This window comes from Euprymna scolopes, chromosome 7 (genome assembly GCF_053919585.1).
Source record: "Euprymna scolopes isolate OS-2025 chromosome 7, ASM5391958v1, whole genome shotgun sequence".
Lineage (NCBI taxonomy): Eukaryota > Metazoa > Mollusca > Cephalopoda > Sepiida > Sepiolidae > Euprymna > Euprymna scolopes.
This window is the reverse complement of record NC_136488.1, coordinates 162,550,556-162,568,428: the sequence shown is the minus strand read 5'-3', so window position 1 is coordinate 162,568,428 and position 17,873 is coordinate 162,550,556. Positions and strand designations below refer to the sequence as shown.

General features: G+C 35.3%; 1 protein-coding gene across 2 annotated transcripts in view; it reads right to left on the bottom strand.

The window, feature by feature from the left end:
• The window catches only part of LOC145280118 (voltage-dependent calcium channel gamma-1 subunit-like), a 274,495-nt gene that overhangs the window by 233,832 nt on the left and 22,790 nt on the right, over positions 1 to 17,873 (bottom strand). The window contains exon 1 of one of the 2 annotated variants that reach the window (XM_080131874.1): positions 15,058 to 15,116. The exons of the other annotated variant lie outside the window; for it this stretch is intronic. Coding sequence (XP_079988000.1) covers positions 15,058 to 15,094 — 37 coding nt within the window. The 5' untranslated portion in view covers positions 15,095 to 15,116. Of the gene's footprint in view, positions 1 to 15,057; positions 15,117 to 17,873 lie in introns of those variants that run through there. 2 annotated transcript variants of the gene reach the window in all.

The window sequence follows — 17,873 nt, the reverse complement described above, 5'->3', positions numbered from 1 at the left end:
ATCTTCAGATAGCCTGGTCTGGTAGTACAAGAGGGATATTTTGTTGACCCCTGAGGATTAGTTTATATATATTAGTCTTTTCTTTTTTTTTTTTTTTAGTATTTTTGTTTTATCTTTTTTATCAACTTTCTAAAGATGTTAGAGAGGGATCGAATTCAGGGATCACTTTGTTGGTGAAACAAAATGCAGATTTATTCCCAGGTAGATGACGTCATCGTACTATAATATTCGTTTGAAATAGAAGATCGCAGAACACGTGCTTCTTTTTTCTCTCTGTGTCAACTTCTTTTTTAGTTCTTTCTTTTTTTTTTTTTTTTTTTTTCATTTCCATTTTAATGAGCCAAACATATGTGACCGGGAATAAAGAGGGGGGGTCATATGTTTGCTTGGTATAAAGATAGACATTACATTAATTCTAAGCTGAGTGAATAGTACTGTAAAGTTATTTTTAAATCTGGGAAACGTGTTTATTAATAAAATCTTGAAATTTCCTCTCATAAATAGTAGAAACTTTCAAATAGTTATTTTTATGACATTTTCGTTTTAGAAGACGTAAATAGAAAATCCTATCTATTCGTTGAAGTGCCTCTTCTGTTTATTTTGTTTAGATTTTGAAATAAACAAACAGAAAACACTTCGGTATTCCGGCATATTTCTCGAGACATTTCAGTCTTGCATTACTTCCCCTGTTTTCTAGACGGTGATTGCTGATTTGGTGTCCCCGACAAAATATCTTCTAACATATATTATGTATTATAATATATAATATGTAATATTATAATATTATTTTTTATTATTTATTCTTAACATTTTTATATGAAAATAAATGGAACAATGTGAACATGTCTTACTTTTCTATAATAAATGTGTAATATTCATTTCTTGTATCTGTTACCTCTCTTTTTTATGTGAAACATTCTTAAAAGTAAATAAACATTTTTTTACTGTAAAGTATCATTCCAACGCCAAACTACTACTACTACTACTAATAATAATAATAATAATAATAATAATAATAATTCGTCTAAGAATGTGATAAATTTCTTCCGTTAAAATATCTATTCGAAGACGTTTCGTCAGGGACACCAAATCATCTGCCCCATAAGCTTGTTAAGACATGGAGCTTCCCCGAAACGAGAGCCATTCATTTCAATTGGGACATGATGGAGGTCAGAACGAATATGATGAAACGAGAGGAGCTTAGTTTTCGATGCATTAAAATGAACCAGCCACATAAAATATGAATAAAACAATGTAATTTCACTGGTAGAAGTGCACATTAAAGTAAGTCAGAGAAAACAAGATGGTTGGAACTCTGTTTCCTCAAATTGATAAATGCTGAACTTACTAAAGTTAAATAAGGAGAATTGGGGGAAAACTCATGATGAAAAAAGAGAATCAACTGAACTTAAAATTCAAGGCCTCCTATTTTTAACTCAAAAAGTTGAAGAGCGATGGAGACGGGAGTTGTAACATAAAAACGAGTAACCTTTTGTGCTCCAGAATTTATTTTTCTACATAGTCACCACCATTCTCAATGCACTTTAGCCAAGGATTTAATGACACATCTCTGCTTCTGACGCATATCTATGACAGAGTTCCTTTATTAGTGTCTCATACCGTCAATATCTACAACAGAAAGGTGAAACTTTCAGGTCATGGATACACACGTTCAATTATCATTTTAAAGAATATAAAAATTTAAACAAATCTAAACTTACATTTAATTTTCTCTAAAAATAGAATCTCCATCGATCCATTTTGTTGCCGTTCTGAATTTGGGAGATGACAATCGGTTATTCGTATTATTTGGATTCTTCGGACATCTTGAGTGTCATTTTTACAACATTGTTTTGTTGATGTAACCGCCAACCTTCTTCAGATGTACATTGTCGAACTCAGAAATCTACGTGAAAGATACAATTGCGAAATGCTTAGGACCTCTATCCAGTCGTTGTTGACGGAACGAGAGCATGCTACACCCGTGTATTAAATAAAGGGTTCCAACATACACCTGAAAAAGGTTGGCAGTAACATCGGATGAAACATTGTACAAATAACACTCAGGATGAGAACAATAGTCCGAAGACCAAATATGTATTTTGTTGTTGTGTTCACCAAATTTTTGTAGTTGAAACCGACAGCTGGTAACACGTTTATTTCTTATCAATTTATATTTTCAAAAAAAAATATTGATTGACTTTTCCAATCAGACATTAAATATGTAAAATATATATATATACACACACACACACACACACACACACACACACACACACACACACACACACAGGGTGACCCAAAAAAAAACGGGCCCCGACTATAGTTAGGCCCCGTTTCTTGGTATTTTGTCCGATTAAAATGAAACTTTGGTAATAATTAGTTTATTATAAAACATCACATCAAAACACTAGGAATTTTACCCTTTTTTTCTCCGTTCTACAGCATATGTTCTAGATGGTCTCCATTTAGCTTTTGTTTTTGGGGGTCACCCTGAATATATATATATATATATATATATATATATATATATATATATATATATATATATAAGCCCCCCTCTTTGGGTAGAGCACTGTCGTAAATAATCTCACCCGCTACTTAATTGGCTGAAAAATGCGAAGCTCGTTGTTTATTTGTTTGTTTACAAACAGACGGTTTAAGCACTGTAAGAGTGGTGGCGGATGTCTATTTAAATAGACATTCCGACGAGTTATTTGCGGGCGTCCTTCGAGTGGGAGAACTGCCGACTGTCAACACGACGGTTCTAGGTTCAATCCTTGGTTTGGGAGAGATGTTAGTCTAGCGGCACTGATGAGTTATGATACCACGAAACAGGACTGTATGTCGATGACTACAAATATATATATATATATATATATATATATATATATATATATATATATATATATATATATATATATATATATATATATATTACGAATCTTTATTTTTATAACAGTTATTTAAAATTACAATATAATTCTCAACAAAGCAAGTTGGATTATGGTTTAACAATTGTTCTGGAGTTATGTTTTGTTTAAATGTAGCCGCGAGTAGAGGTGAATAAATACGATCAGCACGAATCAGAGGTAACTCATGAGTATATTGTTTATTAGTCAACTCAGTCCGGTGACATAGAAAATATTTTAAATAAATAGGGCGTTTTCTTTCTACTCTTTTTCATGATTTTTTATTGCTAGTTTGATGTACAGGGGCTACTATTAAGGATCATGTCTACAAGGGACTATGTAGAGAGTTGAAGAGCGAGACGTTTGTTCACATCACATTTAAACTTTTGCGTGTAAATACAGTCAGAAAAGCAAGAAACGGGGAGGGAATTCCAATGTTTAGCAGTTCGAGAAAATAAACAATTAGTGTAGAAAGATTTCACGTGTCTACTGACTTCAACAGTGAAGGGGTGGGATTGTGCTGCTTGTCGGGTTACTTGGAAGTGTGTAAACGGCGGGTAACGTCTGGGTAAAATCATTTATTCAGTTATTGGTTTATCTATCTGTCTGTCTATCTATCTATCTATCTAGCGAAGTAATAGAGTTGAATCGTGGGAAACGATAAGTTCTGCGACTATTGCAGAAAGGGGCAAAGGATAATGTTGTGACAGGTATCAAACTGGATGACCATTAAGTTGCACCGGAAGGTATACAAACGGAGACCGGATCTGACGTGTCAAGGGTTCTGGGTTGAATAAGCCCAGTTAATTTTAGTGAGTTTGTTCTTAGACGCCGAAGAGACAAGATGGATTAAACAGGTTTCCTCGTAAGGTGGGCGACGGTTTCCAAATGGATGCAGAGAAACCACAAGCCAACGTACGTCGTTCACTCCAGTTTTGCGGACGAAATGCCTGGGAGTAAATAAAAATATATATATATATATAAACAATCATTCGTCTTGGGTTCCTATCTTGAACCCGTCTTTCTTACAACAGGTTCCAGCTCCCGCAAAGATGATCGACGAATCTAACAGAGGCACCAGCAGAAGACAGGTATGTTGTCAATGTTTCGTTGTAGTATCTATGTTATGACAGATACACACCCTCACTCAGAGACTAGACGAGACACGGCCCATAAAAGAGAGTTAAATAAGACCGTTAAACAAAGAGTTGAATAAAAGAAATGAATACACAAAAAAAGTAAAAACAAGAGACGTTTTCATTATATATAACACCAGCAGTTCAGCCCTAAGTACTGTTCATAACTTGTCCTATATGTAAATACCTTTTATGTGAAATTTTAAATGTTTAGACCAGAAATTGTTTAACTAATTTGGTAGAAACCACAGAGGATTTTTTTAAAACTTTGACCCCAATTTTGTCCCCTTAACATTTATTGTGTGTGGGTTCAAATCGAATAAAAATGTTTGATCCATGTCCAAGTAACCTACATCTAAAATGTAAAGTGTTTAGACCCAAAATTGATGGAGGAGTTTGGTAGAGTTTTCAAAGGTCAAATCGTTGAACTTTGACCCTTTGACAGCCGAAAACCGATTAAAATGATTTTCAGAAATGTCAATACCCTTTATTTCAAATCTCGAGTCTCTAGACTGAAAATTGACAGAGTAGTTTGGTAGGGAAATGTACACACACATAATTTCACTTTTATGGATATATAGACAGATTATGAGTTCACCGAAGTATATTCCATTAAATTTCTTGTAAAACTGGCAGAGTGCAACACTGCGGCGATGGGACAGAGGTTGGAACTTGGCGAATAGTGCAGGATCTATTATAGTGAACTCATCTTTTGGATCCTGTCTAAGGTGGAGAATACTGATAGATACACCAGCCTAAATATAGTAACAATACTCCATGCATGGGCGAATGGTGTCTTTGTATATAGGATACTATAAGATGTACGTAGTTTTTCTAGCCCGGTAGAGGGAGCCCACCTTTTTTGCAGCAGCCTTGACAACACCCTCAATGCATTTGTTCCAATTCCTATTGTCTGTGAATGTTAAGCATCGGAGTTGAACGATAAGCTTTTAGATAGAGTGTTATTTGTTACAGCAATTGGTGGTTGAGACGGTTTCTTCGAAATGTTAAAGGAAAGAAGTTTAGTCTTAATAGCATTAACTTCCACTGCAGATTGATGTTTTCTCTCATGTTATAGAGCGTGATTTGTTTTTCTAAACATTTCTTTATTTGTATTTGAACTATCCGATCTGTTAGTTCATCCGTTTATTTCGTGTACACTTGGTTTTCAAAACAACAGCAACTTCTGCTTTGTTTCAACGATGGCGACATCCTAACGTTATAAACAAATATCTACACCCAACGCGTTATGTTCTGTGCTCGGGGGCAAATAAACAAGTGCGCATGTGCGGAAGGTGACAGCCCTGGCCTAACAACAACTGCATAACAGTCAACTTGCACATCACGTTCTCGAAATAAATTCGCCTGTAAGATACAATGCTCATAAAATGACGCTTACTTTGAAAGAAGGAGGTGACGGTGGTTAAGTGGTTAACGACATGAACTGACGACCTAGTTGCTCCAAGTTCGAATCCAGTTCGTTTCACAAAAATTACTTTCACTTAGTAAGTTACCAACCTTCACGTGGTCCTTCTTGTAATACGAGATGTCTTTCTAAAAATAATTCTGATTATAAAATATCGGGAAAACAAATGCTAACAATAGAATCTTTGGATTCATACGACGACGATGATGATGGTGGTGGTGGTGGTGGTGGTGATGATGATGATGATGATGATGATGATGATGGATCGTCATCAGCTGGTTTCTATTCGGATTTATAGCTGGAAATAATTAGAATAGTTTGATAGATATTGGGGATTCAATAATGCAGTTATCGATCTCAGATTTATTGATTATATATCAGGTTGCAACAGGTTTCATCATCAACTCCACGCGGATAAGGCAATCAGAAATACTGTATTAAACGCTCTAACTCTAACAATAGTTATTTGAAATGCTAGCAAGCATCCAATATTACTTAGCAGTAATATGCTTTGAAAGTTCAGTGGGGAAATATATTTTTGCAGCGACTTATTAAGTATGTTTGACGACCAGCTGTGATCGCCTCTGAGAAGCTTGTAACCAGGTCGGGGTGGGGGGAATCCTGCGTCACAGGACACATTAATATAATCATGCCATTGCCATCCCCGAAATACAGGAGTTAATCTTAAATCTCCGTGGTTATACTTTTATCGTCGTCCAGTGATGGACCAGACACTCACTGGTCATTGGAAATCACCGCTCTGATGCACAGAGCGCACAAAATGCGCATGAACCTAAGCTTGTATAGCAATACCTTTAACTCGTTGATTTGTTGTTCGTTGCCAAGTGCTGTAGTTGAGTTCAACTTGTAATTGCTCTGCTGTTGCCGGTATATTGCTTTTCTCCATGCAGTCTGGCCTTAGTTGTTGTGTCAACGTTGCAAATCTCTGTATTTCTAAATCAAGGCAAATCAATAATCAATGATAACTCGGAGATCATTTTCTTATAAATAAAAGCAATTTTTTTTATTACATTTTCGCGCCAAACATGGCTAAAAAACAGACAATAATAAGTGTAAGATGGATATATTCTATCCAGAAAAAGCAATTTTCCCCCTTTGTCAGAGATATTGCTCATGGAATGTGAGGACTAAAGGACAAAGGGAAGTGAGAGTTATGTGTATGCTGAAAGTAAACCCAACGTTCACTTTCTAATCTTTCTTTCGTGTTGAACTGTGAATTCTAAAGTGATTTTAATTTCTACTGCCTATCCATTTATCTTCGTACGGCATATTATATCAGAACTTTGCAGTTATATAGTTTCTGTTAATATAATAAAAAAAGAAGAACGAAAATCAACGACTGGAGTTTTTACTTATTGCTTTTGCGAGGTTGTTAACATTGCTGCCGGACCGGATGGTCAATTTGAATTATATTTAGGAGACACCTATCGGAAGAGGAGGGCTGTGGTCCGCGAATCAACAAGAAATCACAACGTGGCGTGTGGCCGTACCTATCTCTCTGGATTGGTGAAATTTTCTTGTTGAAACGGAATAAACAGAATCCCTCATCAAACCCTATCTCCGTGTAGACGATCAAGGCCAAGCTGTTGTGTTGTGAGAGTTGTTCTGGGTGACCAGAATAACTTGAACTTGTTGGGGCGTTCCGTGATCGGAAAGGCCTAAAACGAACTCATACTGTAGTTGTAATTTTTCTAATGCACTCACCTCTAAAAGACAGAAGATCTGCTCTGTTTGCTGTCGACGCGCAGGGGCTGGAAGAAGAAGAAGAAGAAGAAGAAGAAGAAGAAGAAGAAGAAGAAGAAGAAGAAGCGGGAGACGTGGTTAGTTTTATTGGAAAGAAGGCGAGACTAACCGTGAGAATTCTCGAAACTTCAGAGATAAAAGACCAAATTCGGACGAATAAGCAGCTGTGATTTTGCTAAAAGCAGATAAACGAAACGACGATAGGAAAGAATCTATCTAAAGAAAGTTCCGGGGCGTGAGGCTGAAGAACCCAGAAGTTTTCACATATACCGAGTTATCTACGGTTACTAGGACCATTGTGACATCACCGTGTTGAGGGAATGATTTTGCTCCCCATTGGGGAGGTTGAGACCCCCTAGGCCCTGAGGGAGGCCAGGTAAATATGCTAAGATATGCTGAGATTGTCTGTTGAACATTAAATGAATCCCGGACACCGGCGGGTGACCTATCAAAAGGGATATACTTGTACTTGGGAAAAACAGATATAAATTTTATTGTTTGAAAACGAAGGGACCGAAAATGGCGGAATAATGTAGAAATGAAGTCAGACCTATGCTGGTCTGACGAACACCTGTTCAGACAATAGCTCTCTGAATGACAGGTTTTGACCCCTTGAGGTCGTGTGAAAAGGACTTAATTTTTAGTTTCAGATTTCAGAACTGCGGACGGACGGCTGAATTTCACACACGCAAAATGGCTGGGGAATTCCCCTCGTGATGTGTTGAATTTCGGTTGGTCTGGCAAACCGCCGGACCACAAACCGTCACTGAATATTTAAACAAGCGCCCAGACGGTTGGGAGCAGATTGAGGCCGATTTTCAAGAAGAAATAAGCTCCCAAAACCGCCTGATCCCACCCCCTCTTCATCATGACTGCCACCCAGGCGACGAAGAATAGATTAGTGAGACTTAAAATGTTTTGGTGAACTGAACGATGTACATATGTAAAAAAAAAAAAAAATCTGTAACTTTTGTGAAATTAACTTTTCGTAGCATAGAACCCAGAGTGTCTGTCTTGTCCTTTTCGGCGCGCATGCAAGCTTTGCTTTTGCTTTTCAGCAGAAATCAACACAGAGACGCAGAGAACCATTGTGAAGCTCTCCCGGTTGACGTCACGAGCCACAGTTTCTGATGAGATTAGAGGTCAGTTGCTGACCTGAGCACGGGAGACCGCCACACCATGATACGTTAGACTTATGGAATGTGAGGACTAAAGGAGAAAATAAGGGAAGCAACAGTTACGAGTCTGCTGAAAGTAAACCCAAGCTTCACTTTCTTATCCCCTTATGTCCCGACTATACACATATGCGCTGCTAGCACATTTTGGCTGCGTTTGCCTGATTAAGTTCAAGATTATTCTGGTTACTGTTCTGATAGACATTATCACGAATTCAGATTATATGAGTGTGAAGCTCTTTCAGGATAATTTTCTTGTGGTAAGACGATCACCAAAATATTAACATATATTATCGAACGGTGATAAAGACTTGGAAATTTTATGACTGAAACTTGATGACAAGTCAGATACACACTCCTGTCTTTTTCACCTGGTACTGCATTCACCCTGGACAGATCGAGCCAGTTTCCTCCGTATGATAAAGAGGATAAGGAATATTACACTCACAAGCAGTTTTCTATCACATGTATATCCTGGTCACGTGGGATGATGACTTTAGTTTGTGCTATTTTGTCGCTCTCATCCCACATATAGTGACTGGTATTCTCAAATGGTCACCCATCTGGTATTCACCAGGCTCGACGTTGCTTAACTTGAGTGATCTAACGAGAACCGATGTGTCAACGTGATTACAGACATAGAATATTTAGAAAAAATTTTGAATATTGTTAATTCCATAGTTAGCATTATGGGTGAAGGGAGATTACCTGTAATAGTTATGTCCCTTGTATCTGTGTGAGAAGAAATCCGGTGTTATGAAAATATGAATATTTATGGTTAAGATGTGTAACCTCTATTTATCTACTATTATATAAAACGAACTTTGTCTGTGTGTCTGGGAGTTCGTTCCCTATGGACTCGAAAACGGCTGAGTCGATTTTTATATAATTTCACACGAAGGTACTCAATGTGCCTAGCAGTGTCTGTAGATAGGTTTTGTGTCGGAATATCTTCGATAAGTCTCGATAATCGAAATAATCCGATGAAAGAAAGAACAGGCGATTCCGACCAAAGTTAACATCTTACACAGTCTTTTATGCAAATCATTAAATATAAAATAATTTCAATTAATCAACAGTAGGTTCTCTACGGTGAAATTTAGACTGCAATATATTGTAAACTTAGTTACTGCGAAAGACATGTTAAGCTTCCTCCAGGTTCTTCGTGATTGGTCCACAATTAGAGCAGGCAATCAGTCAATTTGGTTGAAAAAAATGGACTATTTCATCGATTATGATGACAATAAAAATATGGGAATTTGAAACATTCGTTAATTATCATTCAATCCCGGGCAACGTATGGTCACCCTGCTAGTATGATATACTTTTAAGTTGAAATCGTTATGTTCTGCTTCTTCGTGAATTTCGATGATTACCCGTGTAAACATGAAAAATCTTGAAAACAGCTCAATCCTTGAACAAACAAGTAATACAAGGTGACGCAATATCCAACAGATTCATTTAAGGGATGTGAAACCGTCTATAGCGCCTAATAAATATTTTGAATGCCATTTTTTTTACATGGGGGTCACCACTCATCAAGGCCCGAAGGCCACTCAGGGATAAGGGTTATTGCGTGTACAGTAATCAATGAGATAGTATTGTAGTAATCATTAGTATTGGGGGTTTTGATAGAGTGTCTTACTTAAGGGGGCGGTTTGTCAGGAGTTTGTTTATGTTAGACTTGAAGACGTCCAAGTTGTAGTCAGGTGGGAAAGGCAAGCGGCAGAGAGTTCCACTGGCGTGCAGTTCTAAGGAAGAAGCTTTGCTCATGGAATCTACGTTTGGATTTAGGCACAGATAAAGAGTGGAGAAAATTATTGACAGTAGTTTCAGCCAGACGGGTGTTTCTCGTAAAAGATTGGCGAGGGGAGATGAGGGATTGGAGCTCAGACGAGCACCTGCCATGGAAATAACGATAGAACAATGACAGGCTCACAACGTCTCTTATGTGGGAGAGAGGTTGCAGGGAAGAGAAAAGGGCATCCCCCATTAAACCACGAAGTCTATTTTGTACGCTGTCAAGGCAGGATAGGCTGTTTTTAGCAGCTCCTGCCCAGATGTGGCAGCAGTACTCCATCTTTGTACGTACTTGGCTTTTATACAGATAGAGAATTGCATTAGTAGTGAGATATCTTCTGGAGCGGTAGAAGAATCCCACCATTTTCCCAGCGCCCCTGGCAACAGATTTGATGTACGTGTTTCATTTCAGATCAGGAGTAAAGGTAAAACCCAGAAGTTTGGCAAAACATAGAGCCTCCCCAAGACGAGAGCCATCCATTTCAATTGATGCCATTTAAATATGACTTTTCAAAGTCATGTGACGAACAAGTGAATCAAGCCAAATTCATCCTGACATGAAAATGAAGACACCACCTTGACTGTAAATAACGTCGTTAACAGATAAATGACATCGGTTCGACAGACGATTAGCACCGATGCCAGTTCTCTGCTTTTGCCAAAGATTAGACACGCGTACTTCCAAAGTATCGGATTCTAATTCTTTTAATTCCCACGAGGAGGCGTGCATCAAGATCAGAGATTTGAAGACTTAATAATTGAAAACTTTCCAATAAATACAAATTAGTTTGCTATAAAATTATTTGTAATTCTTTTACATTGAGTTTCCAAAATTTCTTGACGTTTTTTTTATATGTGGGAGGCTAAAAAGCATTTACTTCACGAGGGTAGCATGCTCTTGTTCTGTCAGCCATGACTGGATAGAGGTCCTAAGTCATTCGCAATTGTAGTTTTTGGTCGCCCACGATAAGAATTGAACCTTCAACCTTCAGGAGAATATCACTTTTACAATTGACGCAAGGATCGTGCCGCAGTGGTTAGGGTACTTGGAAAAATCAATTGTAAAAGTTATATTCTCCTAACGGTTGAAGGTTCAATTCTCAGTGTGGGTGACTTAAATATACAATTGTGAATTACTTAGGACCTTTATACAGCCACGGCTAACGGAAGAAGAGCACGTTACCCTCGTGAATTAAATAATTCCGTCCAAATTCCCGAATTCGACCGAAACATTCCCGAGTTCGACAAGATACACCTGAAAAAGGTCGGGGGTTAAATCAACCGATGAATCGAAATAATACGAGTTTGCATTTTTATTCACCCTCAAACCAGACATATATCTACTTGAACATAAGACGCTACTATTTTTGACCACATGTAGAGGAACACTATTTAGGAAGTTGAGCAGCGAGGTGTTTGTTCACATTACGTTTAAATTTCTGTATTTTAGTAGAAGACCGGAAGGGAATTCCAAAGTCCAGAAGTTCGTGTGAATAAACTATTAGAGCAGCAGGCTTTCCTGCATCTAGGCATTTCTACATTGAAGGGTGGAATTTTGCAGGTTGTTGTGTAAGTAATAAATCGTATTAACAGTATTGGGACCTTTCAGATAAGATTTTTTTTTATAATCTGACTTGCTCTAATTTATCTCCTATATAATAAAATGACTGTAACCCCCTCCTGCAATAAAGTATCGTAGGTTTTCAATAACAGATGCCACATACAAATGCAATACATGTAGGCTAATAGCCATTATCTTATGTAGTTTTCGAAGACCATTTTATACACATTCAGTCGTCATATTATAATGATACATTACATCCTACAAGCAACACCATCACAATCGCAACATTTTTAGAGAAATAAGTTCCTATTTTTCTCTTTAAATAGTTAGTCCTATCACTACTTCCAGTTGTCACCGGAACAAATTCTACAGATTATGTGCTTTCACCGCCCGTAACTGGTTAAAAAGATGCATAGACCTAACATAATCTTCACCGTTTCCGATTCATAAATAATAACGGCCCCTCGCTAAACTCAGTCTATTCTGATTGGCTGCATTCTGATAATTCTCATATACCGGAATCCAATTCTACCCTCATAAACGAACAATTAATAAAATTACAATATGGCGTCACTTCGCACAGTGTCAATTTCGTTTCATGTTAAGGTCATTACTGTCTTGTTTATGTGTTTTGAACTTCACAATTCGCTGGGCGTTTGTTATAAACATTAACAAGTCTTAAAATATATGCATCCACAAGTATTGAGAACATAAACAAAAAAAAACATGCGTCGCTAATGGCTCTTCTTATATTCCGTGCATGCGTGTGTTTATGCTCAGTAATTTACAGTATATTTTTAATTTCTATTTAAACAAACTGAGTCAAAGCAACACGTGACCAGGTGCAGCTAGCAAATAAATAATAACAAATGTATAAAATTAATGAAACATTTTTTTTAATACTGAAATAGGTTTTGGCTTTATTTTTTATAGAATGTCTTCACCGAAATTTCCATGCAGATATAAATAAAAAAAAGTAGAACATATAGGGTTACATTTCAGTTGAGAAGAAATTGCCTAATTTATCTGGCCCCACAGCATAAAATTGTTCATCGGTAACAGCTGATATCACATGTGAGAGCAGCATGCGTGTCTGCACCAACAGCAGTCGTCTGTTATAATAATTATCAAACTTCTCGTTTTTTTTTTTTTTTTTTTTTTTTTTTTTGAAGAGGGAGAAGACTTTCAGGGGAATGCAGATATTGAAAAAAGCAGAACAGAAAGACCAACGAAGGAAAAAGCAAATGAGAGAGAAAACAACTGAGAACGATAGAGAGAGAGAGAGAGAGAGAGAGAGAGAGAGAGAGAGAGAGAGAGAGAGAGAGAGAGAGAGAGAAAGCAAGTCAGAAAGAAGACAAGAGAGAGAGAAAGCGATTAAGAGAGAGGGGGCAAAAAGATACATAGGTGACTAGATACGTGAGAATTAACTAAACAGTTTCATCATACAAATATGATTATTTAAGCAAATGATTGATAATATATCGACATGTTTTGCTCTATAACAAAGATCAATGTGTATTACTTTGTAAATTATATGTACATGTATTTTGATCCCATAATGTGAGAGTTGGCGTATAAAATACATCTTTTTTTTTCTAACCCCCGGAAGAAACTATTTATTACAGTGAGGGAAAGCGGAAAAGCACAATTATTTATATACGATGTAATTATGTGATCTTTTATAAATATTTTAGCAATATATTTAGTCAAATAACGAATGCAAATACTGGCAAAGCTTAATTTCTTTCTATAATTTTATTATAAAGGGTGTACACACTATGTATGTTTAAATATATATATATCTATAATATAAAGCTGAACGTCTGTGTGTGTGTGTGTGTGTGTGTGTGTGTGTGTGTGTGTGTGTGTGTGTGTGTGTGTGTGTGTGTGTGTGTGTGTGTGTGTGGTCACGAATAGGCTCCTATATGGGTGACTATTATAGAAAACTGATCACATATAATGATAGAAGATGTATCGAGACACAAGAATGGGTATGTTTGATCTGGCAGAACGGTGGTTCATTAAAATTGTGGGGTCTATGTTCGCGTCTGGTCCATAAAATATGTAAATAAAAAATTTTAAAATTAAAAAAAAACGTTTACACGGGTTTTTGATATAGATGTACATAAGAATACTTTGACAAGTATGTTTTAACTTAAATAGGGATGGTATAATAAAATTGTGGGGTCTGCGTTCACGCCTGATCTCCATAGAATGGAAATAGGCACAAACTTTAATAAAGAGTTTTCATATCTATCTGCGTAAATATACTTTGATAATTATGTTTCAGTTTGAAGAAATAGGGCATAATAAAATTATGGGGTGTTCGTTTGTACCTGATCTTCATAGAATGGAAATATGTCACAAAGTTTAACAAGATTTTTTTAATATAGATCCACAGAATATTGTGATAAGTGTTTCAGTGTGAACAGGTATGGTATAATAAATTATGGGGTTTATGTATTTTATTTTTACTTTCATCATATTTTGCTTTGGTTTTGATACCCCAAATTCGAAACTATCTCTTTACAACCCTTCCTTTTCATAACCTATCATACTTTCATAAATCAGAGTCTATTTTCTGTAGGCTGTTTTTGAACCCAGTCAACGACGGGTACTTTTGCTAGTATATATATATATATATATATATATATATATATATATATATATATATATATATATATGTGTGTGTGTGTGTGTGTGTGTGTGTGTGTGTGTGTGTGTGTACGCACACAAATACATATACATATATACACACACATACATACACAAATACATATACATATATGCACACATATACACACAAATATATACGTATATAAATTGGATTTATATGCCCAGCTCTTTAAGCGTAAGAGTTTATTTAGGACAGGCCTTTTAGGATTTTTGGACGGACTGCTCCTAATTGGAGCTGATGCCTACGGGGTTTCGCACAAAGATAATCTATTCTACAGGTCAAAACTTCCTGGACAGTTTGGTAATTATGCCAATTGAAGCTGAAATAAGCGGATGTTTGAACGACTACTACACGATAAAAGATTTCGTTAAGGAAAGGAGGGAAATATTTTGATATTAAAAGTATATATATATATGTGTGTGTGTGTGTGTGTATATATATATACACATATATATATACACATATATATACATATATATATATATATATATATATATATATATATATATATATATATAACCGTAAAATGCATAATATATTTTGAATAGAGATAAGAAATGAAAGTAGGAAGAAAATATTGCTAAAGTTTTTTTTTCTACTTACTTTTGATGGGTGAGTTTACGTCTGAGACGTTGCTCATCTCGACGCGGCAAACTCTCCACAGGCCACAATACATATATATATATATATATATATATATATATATATATATATATATATATATATATATATATATATATATATATGCGTGTGTGTAATACCTTTAATATATATATAATACTTTTAATATATATACAGGGTGACCAAAAAAAAAAAAAAAGCTTAATGGAGGCCATCTAGAACATATGCTGTAGGACTGATAAAAAAAAGCCCAGAGACCCTAGTGTTTTGATGTGATGTTTTGAATATAATAAATTAGTTATGACAAAAGTTTCATTTAATTCGGACTAAACACTAAGAAACGGGGCCTAATTAGAGTTGGGACCTGTTTTTTTTTTTGTTGTTTTTTTTTGGTCACCCTGTCTATGATATGATACTTTTAATATATCCTCGGAAGAAATCAACATCATTAAAAAATGTAGAAAATCAGTTCTAATAAATAACAATAACCAATGGATACAAACTAAAATGAAAAATTCGTTTGATTTGGCGATGGGTGTCAGGGATTCTGTAGAGGCATCAGATCTTGTGGGAGTATTCATTCTATATACCCTCACAAGCATATTCGATACTACGGATATCGGCCTATATAGAGATGACGGACTAGCTATAATAAAAAAAAAACTCCAACAAAGTCAAGGGAGAAACCTTCAAGAAAATCATACACAAAGAAATGAAAAAATTAGGCCTAAAAGCAGACGTATCAGCTAACATAAAAATAACAAACTTCCTGGATGTCACGTTAAATTTAGATAAAAAACATATGAACCATACTTAAAAGATAACGCTACTCCAATTTACGTAAACCCTAAGTCCAACCACCCACCATCAATTATAAAACACATTCCTAACTCGATCGTAAGTAGACTCAGTAATAACTCAAGCGATGAAAATGCATTTAACAGGTCAACCAATATCTACGAAACAGCCCTAAAAAATAGTGGATACAAAAATATCGATATCAAATATAAGCAACAAAACACCAATAACTATAATAAAATTAAAAATAGAAGAAAAAGAACTATAATTTGGTATACGGCGCCATACAATCAAATGTTAAAAACAAAACTTGCCAAGAAATTTCTAGATCTTATTGAAAAACTTTCCCGCAACCAACCCCTTACACAAAATCTTCAATAAAAATACCTTAAAGTTATCCTACATGTGTTGCGAAAATTTAGAGATGATAATCAAAGCACATAATAACAAAATACTAAATGAAAACAATGTAAACATCAACAAAATAAACAATAAAAAAGTAGACACCATGACAAAAATAAAACTAACACTAGCAGAAATAATAATAATAATAATAATAATAATAATAATAATAATAATAATAATAATAATAATAATAATAATAACAAACCAATCCCGGACAAGAACAATCATACTATAAATATAAATACTAATAACGAACAAGATAAATGCAACTGTAGACACCGCGCACTTTGCCCAGTTCAAAATAAATGTCTAACAAAAAGCGTAGTTTATCAGGCAACAATATTTGCGAAAGAAAACCCGAATAACAAGAAATATTACGTAGTCATGACTTCCTTAGATTTCAAAACCCGATACTATGACCACAAAAGTACATTCAACAATAAAAAAAAACACCGTATAAAAACAACACTAGCGAATAAATACTAGGAACTCAAAGAAAGCGGACATTCGCCGGTAGTCGAATGGAAAATAATAAGACAAGCTACCACGTGTAGGCATTTAGACGACCCATGTAAATTATGCCTTCATGAAAAATTTGCTATCCTGTACTTTAAAGAACCCCAAAATCTATTAAAGTGTAGAAGAGAAATAGCAAATAACTGTGTTCACAAAATAAAACTTACTCTAGGATAGCGATACAAAATAGCTTTAAAACTAACAAAAACAATAGAAAATAAACAAATAAATAAATTAAATAAACATGAATATACATAAACGATCACACATATATGTATGTATATATATGTATATATATGTGCATATATGTATGTACACATATGTATATTTATATATAAAAAAAGGAAAATGTGTGCCTTAAACCATTAACCTAGTTCTAAAACAGATCCTTTGTTCGATAAAATGCATGCCCATTGGCTGATAGGAAGGGGCGCGGTGGATACTAGAAAGCTGATTGGCTAACTAAAATCCTCAACAGAAGAGGACCATATAAAAACGATAAACAACCACAGAATTCGCGCATAAGCCTGACGAATCCTAGAGTGGATGAAACGCCGAATATTCAGTATAGCTTAATCGACATATATATTTTATAAATTACTATATATATATATATATATATATATATATATATATATATATATATATATATATATATATTTATGTTTTGAAAAAAGAAAAACCGAATGAATTTATGAAATAATCAACGTTTCGTCCCTATTGCAGAGGACATCTTCAGGATATTAAAAGGAAAAACGCATAAAAAGAAAAAGAAATAGGGACGAAATTTTGATTATTTCATAAATTCATTCGGTTTTTCTTTTTTTCAAAACAACATAACGTCAACCATCGCTGATATTTTTATTTGATACATTTATATATATATATATATATATATATATATATATATATATATAATATGAAGATGAATGTGTGTGTGTGTGTGTGTGTGTGTGTGTGTGTGTGTGGTCACGAATAGATTCCTCTATGGTTGACTATTTTAAAAAACTGATTGCATATAATGATAGATGTATAGAGACACAGGAATGGGTATGTTTGATCTGGCAGAACGGTGGTTC